The 20,429-nt window shown below is 22.2% G+C and overlaps 2 protein-coding genes and 1 further gene across 3 annotated transcripts; 1 reads left to right on the top strand and 2 right to left on the bottom strand.

The window, feature by feature from the left end:
• Positions 1 to 296: 296 nt before the first annotated feature.
• Positions 297 to 396, bottom strand: Bm16244. Its single transcript, XR_006228057.1, has one exon. The product of XR_006228057.1 is annotated as a pre-microRNA Bm16244 (primary transcript).
• A 3,610-nt stretch (positions 397 to 4,006) lies between these two features.
• Bma-daf-36 (Uncharacterized protein) lies at positions 4,007 to 8,305 on the bottom strand (the record flags this gene model as incomplete). The annotated part of the gene is made up of 8 exons (XM_043079718.1): positions 4,007 to 4,189; positions 4,496 to 4,666; positions 5,451 to 5,632; positions 5,932 to 6,113; positions 6,193 to 6,332; positions 6,983 to 7,104; positions 7,819 to 7,969; positions 8,240 to 8,305. 8 exons carry the CDS (start codon positions 8,303 to 8,305, stop codon positions 4,007 to 4,009), a joined length of 1,197 nt encoding a protein of 398 aa, XP_042935652.1.
• A 7,512-nt stretch (positions 8,306 to 15,817) lies between these two features.
• On the top strand, positions 15,818 to 20,103 carry Bm3982 (Uncharacterized protein; the record flags this gene model as incomplete). The annotated part of the gene is made up of 10 exons (XM_043079717.1): positions 15,818 to 15,866; positions 16,170 to 16,293; positions 16,461 to 16,566; positions 17,047 to 17,154; positions 17,420 to 17,568; positions 17,948 to 18,137; positions 18,429 to 18,582; positions 18,964 to 19,097; positions 19,322 to 19,440; positions 19,944 to 20,103. 10 exons carry the CDS (start codon positions 15,818 to 15,820, stop codon positions 20,101 to 20,103), a joined length of 1,293 nt encoding a protein of 430 aa, XP_042935651.1.
• Positions 20,104 to 20,429: the final 326 nt, after the last annotated feature.

The following is a 20,429-nucleotide window of genomic DNA, read 5'->3' as shown; positions in this document are numbered from 1 at the left end:
ATTTTATTTTATTACTTATAGTTACGAATAAGAAATATAAATGTAAAATATAACAAATAATAAAGAAATAACAAAGAATTATGCATATAAATATTATCAATTTGTTATAAAGTAAGTATTAATGCACAAGTTATTCACGTACGTAACTTACTCACAAAACATTTTACGGTACGTTACGTTACGTTAACCATACTACGTTTCAAACAATGAAAGTTTTTATTGCTAAAATGTATGTTATGTATGTGTGTGTCGTAATTTTTCTTGTTTAAATTTCTTTTTTTCATTTTTATTGAGATCAAATTTTGCTAAAATTCCGTCTCTCTCTCTCTCTCTTTCTATGAATGTATATAGCAGAGAGAGAGAAAGAGAAAGAAAATTGAGAAGGAGGAAGAGAACAAATTAGAAAATATAAACAACTATAAAGAAAATTAAAAAGTTAAAGGAATGAGAGGGAGAGAGAGAGAGAGAGAGAGAGAAAAAGAAGGAAAGAAAAGAGATAAAATATTGAAAAGATAGTAGCTGTGATAGCTGATAGTGCCGTCGTCATCTGCCAGTGTAATTGTTGGTGTCAATCAGTCGTCGTCCTCCGCTGGTATGCGTGGAATGTTTGCTCGAGAAGGACTGAAGGGTGCAGCACATAGCGCAAGTCTTTCGATTTAGAAATTGTAAGGAACGAGGAAAGGGAGAAGTATCAGTGATAAGTATGATAGCTGAATGATATCAGTGATAAGTATGATAGCTGAATGATATCAGTGATAAGTATGATAGCTGAATGATATCAGTGATGAGTATGATAGCTGAATGATATCAGTGATAAGTATGATAGCTGAATGATATCAGTGATAAGTATGATAGCTGAATGATATCAGTGATGAGTATGATAGCTGAATGATATCAGTGATAAGTATGATAGCTGAATGATATCAGTGATGAGTATGATAGCTGAATGATATCAGTGATAAGTATGATAGCTGAATGATATCAGTGATGAGTATGATAGCTGAATGATATCAGTGATGAGTATGATAGCTGAATGATATCAGTGATAAGTATGATAGCTGAATGATATCAGTGATAAGTATGATAGCTGAATGATATCAGTGATGAGTATGATAGCTGAATGATATCAGTGATAAGTATGATAGCTGAATGATATCAGTGATAAGTATGATAGCTGAATGATATCAGTGATAAGTATGATAGCTGAATGATATCAGTGATAAGTATGATAGCTGAATGATATCAGTGATAAGTATGATAGCTGAATGATATCAGTGATAAGTATGATAGCTGAATGATATCAGTGATAAGTATGATAGCTGAATGATATCAGTGATAAGTATGATAGCTGAATGATATCAGTGATGAGTATGATAGCTGAATGATATCAGTGATAAGTATGATAGCTGAATGATATCAGTGATAAGTATGATAGCTGAATGATATCAGTGATAAGTATGATAGCTGAATGATATCAGTGATAAGTATGATAGCTGAATGATATCAGTGATAAGTATGATAGCTGAATGATATCAGTGATAAGTATGATAGCTGAATGATATCAGTGATAAGTATGATAGCTGAATGATATCATAGTATGATAGCTGAATGATATCAGTGATAAGTATGATAGCTGAATGATATCAGTGATAAGTATGATAGCTGAATGATATCAGTGATAAGTATGATAGCTGAATGATATCAGTGATAAGTATGATAGCTGAATGATATCAGTGATAAGTATGATAGCTGAATGATATCAGTGATAAGTATGATAGCTGAATGATATCAGTGATGAGTATGATAGCTGAATGATATCAGTGATAAGTATGATAGCTGAATGATATCAGTGATAAGTATGATAGCTGAATGATATCAGTGATGAGTATGATAGCTGAATGATATCAGTGATAAGTATGATAGCTGAATGATATCAGTATGAATGATATCAGTGATAGTATGATAGCTGAATGATATCAGTGATGAGTATGATAGCTGAATGATATCAGTGATGAGTATGATAGCTGAATGATATCAGTGATAAGTATGATAGCTGAATGATATCAGTGATAAGTATGATAGCTGAATGATATCAGTGATAAGTATGATAGCTGAATGATATCAGTGATAAGTATGATAGCTGAATGATATCAGTGATAAGTATGATAGCTGAATGATATCAGTGATGAGTATGATAGCTGAATGATATCAGTGATAAGTATGATAGCTGAATGATATCAGTGATAAGTATATGATAATAGCTGAATGATATCAGTGATAAGTATGATAGCTGAATGATATCAGTGATAGAATGATAGCTGAATGATATCAGTGATAAGTATGATAGCTGAATGATATCAGTGATGAGTATTGATAAGTATGATAGCTGAATGATATCAGTGATAAGTATGATAGCTGAATGATATCAGTGATAAGTATGATAGCTGAATGATATCAGTGATAAGTATGATAGCTGAATGATATGATATCAGTGATAAGTATGATAGCTGAATGATATCAGTGATAAGTATGATAGCTGAATGATATCAGTGATAAGTATGATAGCTGAATGATATCAGTGATAAGTATGATAGCTGAATGATATCAGTGATAAGTATGATAGCTGAATGATATCAGTGATAAGTATGATAGCTGAATGATATCAGTGATAAGTATGATAGCTGAATGATATCAGTGATAAGTATGATAGCTGAATGATATCAGTGATAAGTATGATAGCTGAATGATATCAGTGATAAGTATGATAGCTGAATGATATCAGTGATAAGTATGATAGCTGAATGATATCAGTGATAAGTATGATAGCTGAATGATATCAGTGATAAGTATGATAGCTGAATGATATCAGTGATAAGTATGATAGCTGAATGATATCAGTGATAAGTATGATAGCTGAATGATATCAGTGATAAGTATGATAGCTGAATGATATCAGTGATAAGTATGATAGCTGAATGATATCAGTGATGAATCTGATAACTGCATAATTTAATCGCTCTGAACCAAACATAATTATCATAAAATGTAATCAAAGTTTTATATATTTTATTAACAATCATATAATCATAGAAGTTTTTTTGATTTAATTAAACTTATAATATACTTTTAATTCCTTCTTTCATTCTGAATTTATCACAAATCACAGTGTATTATCACTTTTACTTTCCTTATCATAATTATCACACAAATGTAAGTAATTAAATCACATCATTTTCTCCACTTCTTTTATTCTTTCTCTTCATCTTCTCCTCTTTTTTATTTCTTTTTTTACAAATCTTTTCAGAATCACAAAACTTTTTCTACTTTTTTTCACTTCTCTGAATCTCTTTTAACTTACAGTATGAGTATTTTATTGTCATTTTTCAAATATTAATTATTTAACTAAACTATGATGCAAATATTTTCCGTAACAAAATGTTTTTTTTTTTTTTAAATTATTTTTCATAAGTTTTTTACAATCATTTTTCATGTATTAAACATTTGAAATTATGAAATATTTTTATATCAGTTACTCATTTACTTAAAATACGAAATGGTAAAATGATAAGATTTGAACTCAAAAAAATTTTTCAAATTTATTTGAATTGAAAAGAAAGTACATGGAAAGTGAAGAAAACATGAAATTTGAACATATTAAATTATTATAAAATAAAAAAAAAAAAGCAAAAATTTCATAAAAATATTAAATGTAATTCATTTTCCCTTAAATTCCTTTTTTTTTTTTTTTTTTGCCTGTGAGATATGACAATTTTCTCAGGCAGTATGTTGACATTTTATAATATTTTAATATATTTATTCAAAAAAAAAAAAAAAATTGAATGTAATAATAAAACTTTTTAATTTCAAGGTGTGAAACATTTTTAAAGCATTTTACTTCATTGTTAATCGTTACTAATTAATTAAAAATACAAATTTTCACAGTGTAAAATTAATGTAACATTTCAAATGCAAAAAAAAAAATTTATTATTATTAAAATATTTCAAATTACCAATCAAAAATTGATTTAACTTCATTGCTAAGCGTACCATCTAACTCCAAACGTGGACTATTTTCAGCGTAAAATTGATTATACCAACGTCGATGCTTCAAAATTGGGCCATCACTTTTGGTTAGCAGTGGTCGTTTGATGTAACATTTATGATTCCAAATGTAAATGTCTCTTTCAAACTAAAATTTAAAAGAAAAAATAAATAAATAAATGAAAAATTGAAAATTGTTATTTCTAATTAATCACTTTGTTACTTTATTTGCATATCTTTTTTCCTTTTTTTGTTTAAATATTTTTTAGCTTCATTAAATTGTTATTTAAAAATGATTTGCTTATTTATTAATTTTGATTAATTACTAAATTTATCATTTTTATTTTTCTTTAAATTAATTTTATTCATTTTTTCAATGAAAAAAAATTCCTTCTAATTTTAATTTTTTGAAGAAAAAAAAAAAAAGGAAAGTAAAGTAAACAAACTAACTTACGTGAACTGCTTCACAAAGCAAGAAAAAATTAGCGTATAATTTTGGAAGATTTGAATACATCACGAAACGTGCACGTTGCAGCAATGGTTCTTCAGGCGTAACGTGTTGTAATACGATTCCACGTCCGAGCAAACCAAAATCAAACATCATATAAACGATACCTGGACCTATCTATAATATTTTTTATAAAGTTTACTTTATAAAAAATAAGTAATAATTATAAAATATTCGTAATTACTCGCAAGACTAAGTCTTAAATATTAGTTTTTTGTTAAATTTAAATTTATTAAAATTTATGACAAATTTTTTGAAAGAAAATAAATCGTTTGAATTTTGTGACGTTAATATTATCCAAAGAATTTCATATATTTTATTGATAATCAAACTTCTTATTTAATTTAAAAAAAAAAAGTACTTTTTAGTAACTTAAAATTAAACAATTTATTTTCTTATCTTAAAAAAAAATCACTTCGCATTGATTTAAATAATATTTTTCTTTAAAAAAAAAAAAATGACAAATCATTCAAATTATTAAATTTTTTAAATAATGGATAATTTGATTAGATTTTGAAAATCGAAAATTTCTTTTTTTTTTTTTTTAGAAAAATTTCAATAAAGATTAAGTTTTAAAATAAATGTTGAAGTTTTAAATTTTATTGCAAAATAAGAAAATTACTATTTCTTCTTTTTTTTATTTTTCAAACTTTTAATGCGGTAATAATGTTAAATATTACTTTTAAAAGACAAATTTTAAAACAAATATTTTAAAATTTAAATTTTATCAAGAAAATAAAAATAATACTTATTTTCTCGTTTTTTCTTTCATACTTTCAAATAATTAATTTCATTTTATTTCCAATAAGAAACAAGAAATACTACTTTCAAGCAATTATCTAACGATATCAAGAAATCTCCACGAACTCAAGTACCGAAAAGTCTTTAGTTCGGCAATAACCTGTCGTGCTTGCAAATCGCTGTATGTCAACGGTATTGGTATTTTCATGACAGTCATAACTTGCTTCAGATACATTACACCGATATGTTTTTCCGGTTCCGGTTGCTGTTCCCAACGGCCATTCCATACATGCCGTATTCTTGGCTCCAAATTTTCCATTTTAATTTTAGTGATATCATTACCTAACATCGATTTATAAAATTTCTCCAATTTTGTTAATCATAGCTTAAAAATATTATAAATTAACACATTTGCAAAAAACCTTTTTTCCCGCATTATAAAATAAAAAGTAATAATTTTTAATTATAAGTTATGTGAATGAATGAATAATAATAATAATAATAATAATGATAATAATAATAATAATAATAATAATAATAATAATAATGATAATAATAATAATAATAACTAGTAACAGTATGAAAAAATATTAATAGCAGTAAATAGTTAAAAAGTAAAAAATAAAAAAAAATAAACGAACCGTTATTAATACCAGCCAAATGTAAATAATTCAAATGTGCAATATCAGCACCATTTTCCGGTATTTCCTGAATATGACAATTAATTTCATGTTCCGTTCGTCCTTTATACTTCCATTCACCATTGATAATTTCATCTACATCCGGAATTTGCCATTCCGGATCTTTCCCATCGCAGTGATACCTAAGCAAAGAAAAGAACAAAAAATTAAATACAAAAGAAAGAAAAATGATTATATAAATTAATTGATAAATTAGCCTACCAGGCATAAATATGCATATTCTTCTCTACCACTGGCCAAGTGACTACTTTGGCCTGTTCCGGAATTGTATTACTTGTTTCGTATGGAATACGCATGCAGTTGCCTGTTTCAGCATTAAAAATCCATCCGTGAAATGGACACTAAATTAATTAATTAATTAATTATAATTAATATCAATTGTATGTCCATATGAAATAATATAAAATTTACACTTATAAATGAAATTTGAAATGAAAAATAACAAAAACTAATTATTTAAATAATATTATATAATGTTAAATTGTTGGTTCAAATTAGAATTTTTAATTTATATCTGATAGCACCCAAAAAAAGTCTTTTTTTTTTTCAAATTTTTTCTAATTTTAACATTAATTTGAAATTATCCCATCTTTTTGTTTTCATGAAAATTTAAAAATTAACATTTTTGATAAAAAAGCAAATTTTATTAGCTGTATATTTCACTTCATTACTGTTTGCAAATATATAAATTTTGCACAAAACGAATTTAGATATTCAAAACATATAAATTTCAGTTTCGTTGAAATTAACTAACTAATATCAATTAAAATGAAATATTAATCTGATATATGAATTAATTAATTTTATCATATTTCAAAAATTTTAAGTATGTAACATTTTTGGTATAAATTTCATTGCTAAATGAAAATATTTTATTTATTTATTTATTATTTCTACTTTTTTTGCAAAAAAAAAAAAAAAAGAAAATAATTTTAGATTAATTATATTCATATTAATGAGTATGCATCATCACTTTACTTTAATAATTAACCTGAATACAATTATTGTTCACAACACGACCTCCAATACTGAAATTTGCACCCAAATGTGGACAGTATGAATTAATTAAGTATACTTTTCCGGTTTCGGAACGAAGTAATGTCAGTTGTTGTCCTGAAAAGGAAAAATTATTTATACTGAATGGAACAAAAAATTAAAAAAAAAAAAAAAATTATTGTGTCAGTCAGTTTTAATATATAACAAAAATAACACATTCCAATAACCTTATTATTCTAGCAATGCTTACTAACTTATTGTTTCAGTAATTCATACCAATTTACTGTTTCAATAACTCAATAAATTGCTGCTTCATTAATTCATATGAAGTTACTGTTTTAACAGCTTATTTTTTCAGTAACACATAAATTTCTACAGTTATTATTGTAATAATAAATAAAAAAAAAACACCAATCTTTTATAATATAATAAAGATTTAATAATATTTTAAATCTCATTCAATTATTTGATGACATTATTTGCAGTGCTAACAACGACTAAAATTGCTATATTTCAAATAATAATTAAATTTTGTGTTATAAGAATTTTGATCACAAATATTTTCAATGATTTCAACATTTTTCTTTTTTAAAAAATTAATTTTAATAGTTAATTATTAATTTAATTGTCTTGTAGAACAATATTAATCGTTGAAATGATGAATACAAAATTATTATGAGGATAATTAAATTACATAATTAAATAAATAAATATTACAAATTATAATCATATTTAAAATTATCATTGATTATGGCTATAAATACGATAACAACGATTTTAATATAGTAAAAATGATAATGATAAGATAAGTTTAATTGAAGGAAAAAGAACCTAGAAAAATGATTGGTAATACTTCTTTAAGTTTAATTTGCTTCGATTCAGCAATGCAGAACCATCCATTTGGATATACGGGCGGTATTTTACCAATAAAGCGCATTTTTTTCAATTGTTCCAAAAATGCTTGCCTGTACGGCTTTTTTATCTGAATTCAAATTTTTTTTTTTTTTTTTTTTTTTTTCAATTTTTTTTTGAAAATTATTCGAGGACCATTCAAATTATTCTTTTTCTTCTTTTTTTATTTAAACTATTATATGATTAAAAGCTAAATATTTTTCAATTTTAGATTTGATCAAATTTATTAGTTTTTAAATTTTGTATGAAAATTTCTGTATGAAAAAAAAAAAAAAAAAAACAAAAAATGATTGTAATATTATTGAATAATTAATTTTTAATTTGATCAGAAATGCAATACCTTCATTTTGCCTACAAATACGCCAATATCACCAAAGCGTCTAATTCGATTGAGCGGCTTTGTCATCCAATAGTAAAGAAGCGCAAATAGGACGCCTAATCCAATACTTAATAAATAGGTCATCTAAAAATTTTGAACGTATAAAAGCATTGATTGACAATAGTTGAAACAATTCATTGTATTACTATTAATAAAATATTACAAACATTTATTTTGAATTATCAAATTATCTAATTTCAAATAAGAATAGAAAAATTTCAGTATTTCTTTCATTTGTAAATTTAATTTTAAAAGTTGTAAACAGTTTTTAGAATGCTTTTTCTTCAATTTAATAATATATTTTTTGAACAAGAAAAATGGGAAAAAAACTAATATATTGATTAGTAAATTTTACAGTTTAAAAGTTTGTCAGTTTTAGTTTTCTAAAATGAGTTCGACAAAAAGGATATGTGAATAAATTAAATTCTAATTTAAATTTGAATTTGTAAAATAATCCCAAAATAAAACAAAACGAAAAAAGGCGATGCATAATTTTATATTGTAACTAATATTATAAAAAGTAGAAATATTAAACAAAAATGATAATATATCGATTAAATGAATAATTTAAACATTTTTTAATAAACTTTTTCAAAATGTAATTTAAAAAAAAAAAAAAAAAAAAAGAAAAAAGGAAGCAATTTAATGAAATAAAGTGTATTACAATGAATGATTGAAGCATAATTAAATTCATAATAATAATTAATTAAAATTTTTTTAAAATTAATTTAAATTAAATTTAATAATCATGACAGTTAAATTATATTTAAAAGTAATTATTTAATAATAATAATAATAGTAATAATAATTAAAATGGTGAAGAATGATTTATATTTGTTGAAATGTAATTTGCAATGAAATGAAATTACAAAGAAATAATAAGAAAAGATGAGCGGTGGAAAATGATTTTAGAAATAAATGATTTCGAGGTCATTTCGTATGACAATGCAATGTCTAATATTTCATTTCTTCATTTACTATTTGTTCAAAAATTTTGTTCGTTCTATTTTCATTTCATCGCAATTGTTATTACTTCAAATTGTGAATGTTAAAATGGAAATAACTGATTGAAATTGTCAATAATTATAATTAAAATCATTAAATTTCAAAAATGTTTGCTTAATTTTAATTCATTTATAATTTAGCATAATTTTAGTATTTATATGAATAATGTAGAAATCAAAAAATTGAACTGATTACTAGCAGCAGAAATATTAATTAATATTTTCAAAATAATAAAAAACACATCTTTGTTTAATTTAAATTTATTTATGAATTATTGCAATTTCAATACTTTTCAATAATGATGAGTAACTGTTGTCAATTAATTTAAATTTTACTTGTTTAATTTAAATTCGTCTACGATTTAATGCAAATTTCAAATTTTAATGTTACCATAGAAGATGCAGAAAAAAAAAATGGAAATTATTAATATTATTAATTGACGCTGATCACATATATATATATATTTTTATTCAATTAAAATATATTTCTGTTTAATTTTATTTAAAATTCATTTATGATTTATTAATTTTTCATTTCATTGCTTTATAGTAATAAAATTACAACAAATAATCATTTACCACATTTAAATTAAAAATATGAATAAGAGAAATGAAATTAAAATAAATGAATGACAATGATCAAAGAATATCAAATGAATATGAAAATATTTCTTGCACTAATTAAAAATAACATTTAATCACAACTTCAATGATCCTAAAATGATCAAAAAAAAAAAACAATACTTAAATACTGATTTACTTGTTTAATTTAAATTAATAAATTATTTATGATATGACATACATATAATAATTTTTGTTGTACCAGTAATATTTCAATGTAATTTTGCTTTTAGTATCAATTGCAACAACAACAACAAAAAAAATTCTCGGCAAAATTAAACTTTGATGAACTAATAAAGCTAAAACTAAAATTAAAGAAAAATTCAAAAAGTAAATTAATTAATGTAATATGTAAATGACACTTATTTTTTTAATTCTAAAGCAAACAGAAAATAAAAAAAAGAAAAAAGAAAAAGAAAATATTGCAAAAAACAAAAAAAAAAAAAAAATAGTAATCTCAGGTATATTTCTTAAATTCTTAAAATTTTTCACTTATAATTTATTACATTACTCTTTCACCTGTAATTAATGCCATGAATTAATTAAATAATTAATGCTAATCATTAGGAGTAAATATTAAATCATCCTTGTCTCTGAGCTACTTTAACCCGTTTATACCACTTTGAAAAGTGCGCAAATTGCATTTGATGAAAAGTGCGCCCATTGAATTTGATGGCTGTTTATAAAGTTATTTAAAATAAGCATTAATTGGTTGATAAAAAGAAAAGCAAAGAAAAATAAAAATGAATTTTACTGTGGAATGCATAGAATGGTAATTTCTAATAAATTTTGTAAATATATGAAATTATCGTTTAGTACCAATTAGTAGAAAATAGTTTTTAAAATAAATTTAAAAGATTTAAATTTGTTTCAAATGATGGTTGCAAATTTGTTAATAATAATAAAATTTATTTGTGTAAATTGTTTACAGTCATTTAATGACTTAATGTATTTGCTTTTTTTTAAAAGAAAGAAAGGAAAAAATAGAAAAAAAAAATGTCAATTTATGAAGAAAAATTTTAAAAAGTCAAACAGAAATTAAATTAATAATAAAAAATGCTTTTCTTTTTTTTTTTTTTTTATTTTTAATTTTTCATTTTTATTCATTGATTATGTATTTTCGTTTATAGAAAATTTAGAAAATTGAAGAAAAAAGGAACAAAAAAATTGTTATTTTCAGTAAAATAAATAGAAACAAATATATTAGCATAGATTAGAATAATTTTGAATTTAAAAAAAAAAAAAAAAGAAATAAAAAATTGTTGTTAACTGTTCATCGTTTTATTTGTTTTTGTTTTCTTTTCTTCTTTCCCTCTCTCTCTCTCTCTCTCTTTCTCTTGACAGTAAAAATTTTAACAAATTTTAATACAAGCAAATATACTATTTTATTTTATAATTAAAATAGAATAGCTAAAATAATTTTCTTTTATCAGAAAATTAAATTAAATGATTAAATAGTAATATTTTTCAAAATCAATTCGAATTATTTCAAATCAAATTATTTACGAGAATTTGTAGAATAAATAATTTGAAAAGTATGGTTGAAATCATACTTTTAGCTAAGAATCAACTTAAATTTAAATTTAAATTTCAGCTAAATTAATAAAATAGCAAATATTTTTGTTTTTGTTTTTTTTTTTTTTTTTTTTGTTTATTTCAACTCAAATTTTTTGTTTACTATCACAAAATCATTTTTTTTTTTTTCAAGAAAAAAAAAGAGACATTTCTTTTTATTATTTTCAAATTTAAACGAGCATTAGTAAGATAAAATCATTTTATTGGGCAGTTTAGGATGAGCTGAATTGCTGAATTGAATGCAAACATATTAATGCATGCATGCATGCATGCAATCACATATGCACATACATACATACATACATATATGTATGATTTGTTGACTAAAAGCGAACTTTTCATTATTTACACAGCAATCTTGACATGCATGTTTATTTCATTCATTTCATACAACAAAATATTTTTTATTTTGTGATATTATCAGTTCTTATCATATTTTATCACTAAATTATAGTATTTTATTTTTCTTTTGTAAGCAATTTTTTAGTATGCTTTTACCTTTTTTATTTTTATTCACTTTTTCCCTTTTTTTTTTTTTTTTTTTTTTTGTTATTAAAAAGAAATTTTAATATTTTTTTTTATATAACGACAGGTGTACTTATTTATTTTATTTAAATTTTTTAAAAGGCAAAAAAAAAATTAAATTAATTTCATTCAATTTACATTGTTTGTTTTCAGGAATGTTTCAGTAATAGTAAATGAATTTCATTCTTCATTTCTTTCATTATTTTATGTTTCAAAAAATTTTTAATTGATTTATTAATTTAAAATTATTTCTTAAGAAAATAAATAATATTAGCTTAATAGCATTGTTATCCGTTCGATATTTATTAACAAATTGAAATGGTCGAATGATAGTTTAAAGTAGTACCTTTTAAAAAAAATGCATTTTAATAAATAAATGAGTGCTAACAATATATATATATATGTATTTTAAAGTATTACTTTCTCTCTTCAAAATTATTACTTTAATAAATAACTTAATCAATGTATACTTTAAACTATTACTTTTTTCATTCATTCATTCATTCATTCATTCATTCATTGAAATGACTACAAGAAATGATCGTACATTAGAATTTGACACATAATTGCCTCATCGATAACAGATCAAAAATTAAACTACGAAAATCTCTCAAATAAAAAAAGAAAAAAAAAACAAAAGTCAATGTAACAACTAAATCCAAAAAGTTGTCATTGTCATTTTGTTGTATGTCAAATGTCCCATTGCTATTACTCAGCTAATACTTTCTAGATAATATCACAAATCATTCATCATTTTAATATCGTTTATTTAATTTTAATTTATTTTATTTCATTTCATTTTTATTTTTAATAAAAGAAAGGAAAAACATTGTTTTTTTTTATTGTTTACTTCAACGCTTTTATTTTATTGCTGAATTTTATTTTTGAAATTAAATAAAAGTGTAAATAAGTCAAAAATTATATTTGATTAAAATTATTTTATTAATTGAACAATTAAAAAAAAATATATCAAATTTATTTTAAAATTATTTTCTTACCTCACTGCATGAATATGTTCTTTTTTTTTCCGGTGTAATGACGTATTACGTTGTACTTCACGTACAATCATTACGCTTACTTAACGTACAATCACTACGTTTACTTCACGTACAACTGTTATATTTTAAAATTGTAGACTTATTTGTTATTTTATAAGTTGAAAATAAAATCAAACAAAGTTTTACCAAGAAAAAAAAAACAAATAAACGAAGAGAAAAGATAAAGTTCGTTTGATATTCTTTTTCTTTCTCCAATATTTCTTTTTTTTTTTTGAAATATATTTTGAAGTACGTTTAATTTATATTTTGAATATTCCCCAAACTTTTATTTATTATTTATAATTATTGCTATTATCATTAATTAATTTATAATAATAATTATTATTGTCATCGTTATTATTACTGTTCTAAAAATGTTGTACAACTTTACTTTTTTTTTTTTTTTGGAATCTAATTAATTGCATTTGATTAATTACTATTTATCACTTCGTTAGATTTAATTTTGTGCTTTTTTTTTCCATTTTTTTTTTTCTTGTTTTCCTCAATAATTTTTCAAATTTATCGATTTTTTATCATTTTCTTCTCGTCCTTATCTCTTCAATGAAAAAAAAATTTCAAATTCTTTATTGAAATTAAATAAAAACTCTTTTCTACAGATTTTTAAAATAAATTTATTAAAAAATAAGCTGGAAAATAAACAAAAAACATTGATAATATTTTTTTAAAAAAAAAAAAGGAAAAATTATCACATTGCAAATTTATTTAAAATTTTTATATTTCAGCGAAATCAATAAACAAAGTAAAAAATAAATAAGAAATTTTGTTGTTTTTCTCGACAACAATAGAAATAAAATGAAAATGAAAAAAAAAAGATTAGAAAGAAATGAACTGATAGAGTATTGATTAGAAGTGATAAGAGCAGAAGATAAATTCTTTCAATCAATCAATAATTGATCCAATCAATTTCAACAATCTTTTTTTTATGGTACACTGATCATTAATTGTAATGAAAAACAGAAAAAAAAAAGTAAATACTTGAATTAATATTAATATTACTTAAAATAGTACTATCATTAAAGTAAATTAAAGTAAATCAAAGTTATATCACAATATTTAAGTATGTATTATTATTATTAAACTTTTTTAATAATAAGTCAAGTTTTACCATAATATTTGTTTGGTAAATTTTTACATTTAAAATATTTGTACATTCAAATAAATATGATTCATATTTCTTTAATTTTAGAAATACGAAAATTTTAAAAGTTCCTTTTTTTTTTTTTTTTGCAAATATTTAATAAATAAGATGAAGCATAGAAATATTATTGAAAAAAAAATTTTTTTTTATACTTTTTTAAACTGCTGGCATTATCAATTTATTAATAAATAAAATCTATTTTTGATAAGATTAAAATTCATTTTTCATTTTTAAACTAAATTGTTGAAAAATTGATGAAATATTTTAAAATTGTTATGAAGGAATTTTTATTGTAAAAAAAAAAAGAAAACGCAAAGTGAATAGAATTATGTAAAAGCAAAAAAGCAAACCAATTTTTTAAATAAATTTTTTTTTATAAATTTACAATTTTTTTCATTTATTTTCTAGAAATTTTATGAAATATTTCTCATATTCAATTATTAAGTATTAAATTTATTATATTATTAAATTTGATTTCTAATTTAATGAATGAATATGTTAACTAATACAATTGTTTACCATTTGATTTACACATTCATTTAAATACTGCGTGTTTACTTATTTGTTTAAGTATTATTACAAATATTTCCAAGTTGATAATGCAGTATTATAATATTTATTTTTAAAGAAACTAAAGTGAGTGATTCAAATAAGCTAAAATATTTTCTTTAAGTGCTATGGAATTTTTGTTCAATTATTTATTTTATTTTTAACTCCTACCTACATTACTTTTTTGATTCACATTTTGAAAATGAAAAATAAAGTTCGTAATCTAAAAATTTTCTTAGCTCTTTTTTTCTCATTTAAAATTTTAAATTTGTTTTGCTTTTCTTCATTTCTTTCTTTCTTTTTTTTTTTGCAGAATTTTTTTTTTAAAAGAATCATTAACATTTATCATATGGAGTACCATTAAAGTTTAACATTTTATGAAGTGCATTTTGTGCGAGAAATTTTAAAAATAATTGTTTTGTGAACAAAAGAAAAGAAAATTGACAAAAATCAATCACTAAGAAATCGATTTGGTAAATTTTGTCAATTGCATCATTTGTTAAAAGTACAAACATTTCTTATTTTCAAATTTGATTTTCTAAAAATTTTCATTTATTTTAATTGTTTAAATGTTTGTTTATATTAATGCAATAACAAACTAAGCTATTGTCTTATAGATAACGCTTATTGTATTAAATGCTTATTGTATTAAATGCTGAGTAATCGCATCTTTTCTATAGCAATTTACCTATCATCCATGTATTGATTAGATAAATTATCATTTATATCAATTGTCATTTATTATCATCAATAATTGTTTACTGTCCTTCATAAAATTGACATAAAACACGGTTAATTAATTAATTAATTAATTACATTGAGAAGAAAAAATGTAGTTTTCTATATTTATATATATATTTACGTCAATGATATTTATCATTAATTTAAAAATAAAAAATAATAAGCAAAAATTAATTAATTTTTTTTTTTTTAGAACATAAAACATTTGCCACATTCCCAACAAATGTATTATGCAAATCATACACGATATTTAATTTTAATCATTTCAACATTAGCACTTTCTATTATTACCAGTAATACTTTGATTTTAAATTTTACAATTATCTGTATGTCTGATGAAACGGCGCAAATATCCAACACAACAGCGCAACAATCATGCGAGTTTTTTCTCTTCTTTTCCTTCCTTTCATTTTGTACTATGTTTTTTTGCATTTTCTTTTTTTTTTTTTTTTTTTTTTTTTGATTTAGAAAATTTTGTTTAAAAGATATAACGTAGAAATTGAAAATTATAATTAAAATAATACTATATATTAGAAATTATAAAATTAATAGACTGTAGTGATAATGAAAGAAAAACAAATTCCAATTCCAATGAGTAAGGAATAATTTGAATATGAATAATAAATAATCAAAAAATGTTGATATTATTTTAAATCAGAATTTTATTAAATTAATTTTAGATTCATCAGCAAAAACATACTATTTTACAAGAACTCAAAAAGGTTTATTATTCTCGGCAACAGCAATTGGTAATCTTATTGGTACTTACCCAGTAATTGTACTTGAAGAAAAGTTATCAATTCGGTAAGTTTGCTGAATTTTTAAATTTTTTTTTTTTAAATCAATCCTTTTTATAAAAAAATTTTGAAACATTGATAATTTATCATTTTTGATAATGCTAAGTTTTTTTCTTTTTTTTTTTATCAGTTAATAGAGGTGGATTTTTTTAACTTAGTTTTAAATATTTTTAGGAAATTATTTACATTATTTGGAATGATATCGGCAATTTCCACTTCATTAATTCCTTGGCTTGCTAATTTTGGATTTGAATTTCTTTTTGCTATGCGATTTTTGGAAGTATTAAAAAAATAAAAGAATTTTTTGACATTTTTATTAATTTTTAGAAAATTACTTTTTTAATAACTTTTTAAAAAATTGCTAAAAAAAATTTGATTTTTTTTTTTTTTTTTTGCATAAATTATGCAATTATCAATAAGTTATATGGCTTTTAATATGTTTTGCTTTTGATTTAATGATAAATAGTATAGTTATTGATAAATTATATTCGATTATTGATGGGTTATTTTCTGCGTAAATTATATTTTATGATAAATTATGTGATCATTGATAAGTTATGGTCAAATGATATATTGATTTGATTATTAATACCTTTGATAAGTGATACTGTCAGAGTATATTTGTTCTTCAAATTCCCTTTAAGTCTTAATGAAAATAATTTGATGATTAAAAGTCGAAATATACCCAATTTATCTAATAATTATATAAATTAAAAAAAAAAAAAATTAATAATTAATATTTAATTGCAAAATTTTTGAGGGATTTGCTTATGCATCAGCTTATCCAACACTTGGTACCATCACGTCACAGTGGTCACTATTAGCTGATAGTGGAATGTATATGTCACTGATAATGTGTCACTTGCAGGTTTCTTTTGTGACAAATATTTTTGTTACTGATAATAAAATTTTATTTATTTTATTTTTTCATCATCAAAAGAATTAATTATTTGCAATAATTTTTTTCATCCTTTTTTCTCTTTTATAAAAAAAAAAAAAATGAAAATTACATTAATTATATCTTTTTTTTTTTTTTTTTTGTTTTTTTAATGGATTAAATTCTTTATTTTTACTATAAATTGTTATTTCATAAATTTATGCGATCAAAGATTAAACAATTGTTTTGTTTACAGATTGGCCCATTGTTTACAATGCCTGTGTCGGGAGCCTTATGTGTGTCATCATTTGGCTGGCCAGCAACATACTATATTCATGGTGCACTTACATTAGTTATCATAATTATATTTTATATTGTTTATCGAGATTCACCAAAAATTCATAAGTTTGTTATATTACAGCAAATTTAATTTCTTTTTTTTTTTTTTTTAGAAAAAAGTGAAGATCTTATATTGTATTTTAAAATTTGTAAACACTGAATTATCCTTAAATTTTATTTATTAATAAAAAGTAAATAGAAAAAACAGGTTTTATTTTTTCAGTAATTCTTGCAAATAATGCAAATGTTAGAAAAAAAAAAAAAAAGTTAGATTAGAATTTTGTGAGATTAAACATAGATTAAAATATTACAAAGATTTGATATAAAGTTAAACTTTTGTATAATCATAAATGTCTAACATTAAATTTGTTTTTTTTTTTTTTTTTGTAAGACTTAATAAGATTAAAGTCTTATAAAATCTAATAGTTCCTTTTTCTTCATGCAGAAATGTAAGTTCAAAAGAATTGTCAAAAATTGAATTTGGTAAAGAGGTGACATATGCGAAGAGGATGCCCAAGGTACCACACAGTGCAATCATTCGTGATATTTCCATTTGGGGTGTTTGGATTGCGAGTATTGGTGGTACCTTAGGTTTTCAAATATTTTTCCAGTACGGACCGGTGTATCTTAATGAAGTATGTTTTATCACATATTTTTATACATAATTTATTAATGATAAAAATGATCAGTTCTTATTAATTTCTTTTTTTCTTTTGTTATATAATGAAATTAGTGAATAAAAAAGTTTTAATGATAATTTTTAAATTTAAAAATTTTGATAAGCAAACAAATAAATTTGCTTATTGTTTTAGTACTTTTTGCTAATGAAATTTACATATTCTTAAATGCTATAACTAATCAATTTCACCAATTATTTTCATTTTTTTTTAAATTAATCTTAGTTATTTTCAGTTAATTAATTTTAGGTATTAAATTTTACCGTAGAAAAAGCTGGTTTAGCATCAGCATTACCAATGATATTTTCAATTATTGTTAAAGTTCTTGCTGGTCCATTAAGTGATCATGCTGCTTGTTGTGGTGAAAAAGCTCGAGTAATGTTATTTACTTTTATTTCACAAGGTTATTTATTTATTTATTTATTTACTTCACTCTCTCTCGCTCTCTCTTTCACATTTTCATTAATAAAATTATTTTTTTATTTGAATTTTAATAAATTGTATTATTACTTTAATGAATAAAAAAAAATTTGCTTGTTACTTTACTCTTTTTTTTTTTAAAGTTTTTTAAAAAGTAATAAATGTTGATTAATACTTTATTAAAAATTTGATAAATTATACTATCTATGCGTATGATAAAAGTTAAATTAGTTTAACTGCATTATCTCTTAATTTAATTCTTTATTTTTATTAATTTATCTCAAATTATTTTATTAAGCAATTATTCATTCTATTTTATCGTTTGTTTACTCTTTTAATGTTTTCATTTTTCTTTTTCTTTCAGGTTTCATGATAGGATGCTTCATATTCTTAGCATTGATACCAACAAATTCAGCTAGTTTAGGTCAAATAGCTTACACAGCAGCGATCGCATTTAGTGGATTAAATTGTGTTGGCGTAATTAAAAGTGCACAATTGGTAAAAAAAAAAAAATACAAACTTTTCTTACTTTTATAATTATAATAATATATTGTAATAATAAAATTATTCTATATCTCATTTATATGCAAATAAGATAATAATTAATTAAAATGACTGATTAATTAATTTAAACATATAAATGAATTAGATTTTAATCCAAAACTTTCTTTAATCAATCAGATTAATCAACTAATTAATTCAATAAAAAATACTAATTTTAGGTTGCTCGCCAACATACACATTTTGTCTTATCAATTTTATCAATTATCAGTTGTTTGATAATTTTAATTATTCCACTATTTGTATCGCTTGTTGCACCAGACAATACCAATGAACAATGGTAAAATTAACAATTAATTATGATTATTCAACTATTCATGATGAAATTTACATATATTATCAGTTTTAACTTTAACAGTGAATCATCAGATGATAAAACAATAAATATTATCAAAATTTTGATCATAGATTTGTACCTTTTAATTATTTGAACAATAAGGCAAAATTATTTAATAATATTCTGATCAATAATTACAATTGATTTACAACGAAATCTTATCAATGATAAAAAAAAAAAAAGCGCAAACAAAAGGAAAAAATTATTTTTAGCCATTAAATTTATTTTTAATCAACACTTTTAGCCATTAATTTAGTAAAATTCTCTTTTCTTTTAATTTAATCTAATTTATATAAAAATAAAAAGAAAATAATGCAAATTTTATCTATTAATTTTCAAATTTTTTTCTTCTTTTTAATGTTATAGAAACTAAAAATTGAAGAAAAAAAGACAGAAAAGCAAAAAAAACAAAAAAACAAACAAATATTATTTTTTATTTTTTTCAGGTCAAAAATTTTTTATGTAATTATTGTTCTAATGATTGTATGCAATGGTTTCTTCTTCATTGTCGGCAAAGCATCACCAGCACAATGGACTAAAGTAAACAATCAACAGGTGTACACAATTAATCAACCTGAAATGATCAGTGCTGTAATAACGGAGTGATAAGTTGATAAATTGTAAGTGAAATTATGGCTTTTCCATGCATATGAAATAAAAACGAAAGTATTATTTGCGCTTTATGAATTTTTTTCATTTATCAATCAACAATGATTCATTTTAATGATTAAATTCACGTGTACATGCAAGACGTACACGTGAATGATAAAATGAATCAGATTAAATTCACGTGTACATGCAAAACGTACACGTGAATGATAAAATGAAGAGTCAGATTAAATTGAATGCTTTGAAAGAAAAAAAAAGAAAAAGGAAAAAGGAAAGAGCATCCAACTCTCTATCCATTATATTCAATATATTATAAAAATTTT

The sequence above is a fragment of the Brugia malayi genome, assembly GCF_000002995.4.
Source record: "Brugia malayi strain FR3 genome assembly, contig: Bm_v4_Chr3_scaffold_001, whole genome shotgun sequence".
Taxonomy (NCBI): Eukaryota; Metazoa; Nematoda; class Chromadorea; order Rhabditida; family Onchocercidae; genus Brugia; species Brugia malayi.
Note: the sequence above shows the minus strand (reverse complement) of the source record. Positions and strands in the feature narration are given on the sequence as shown.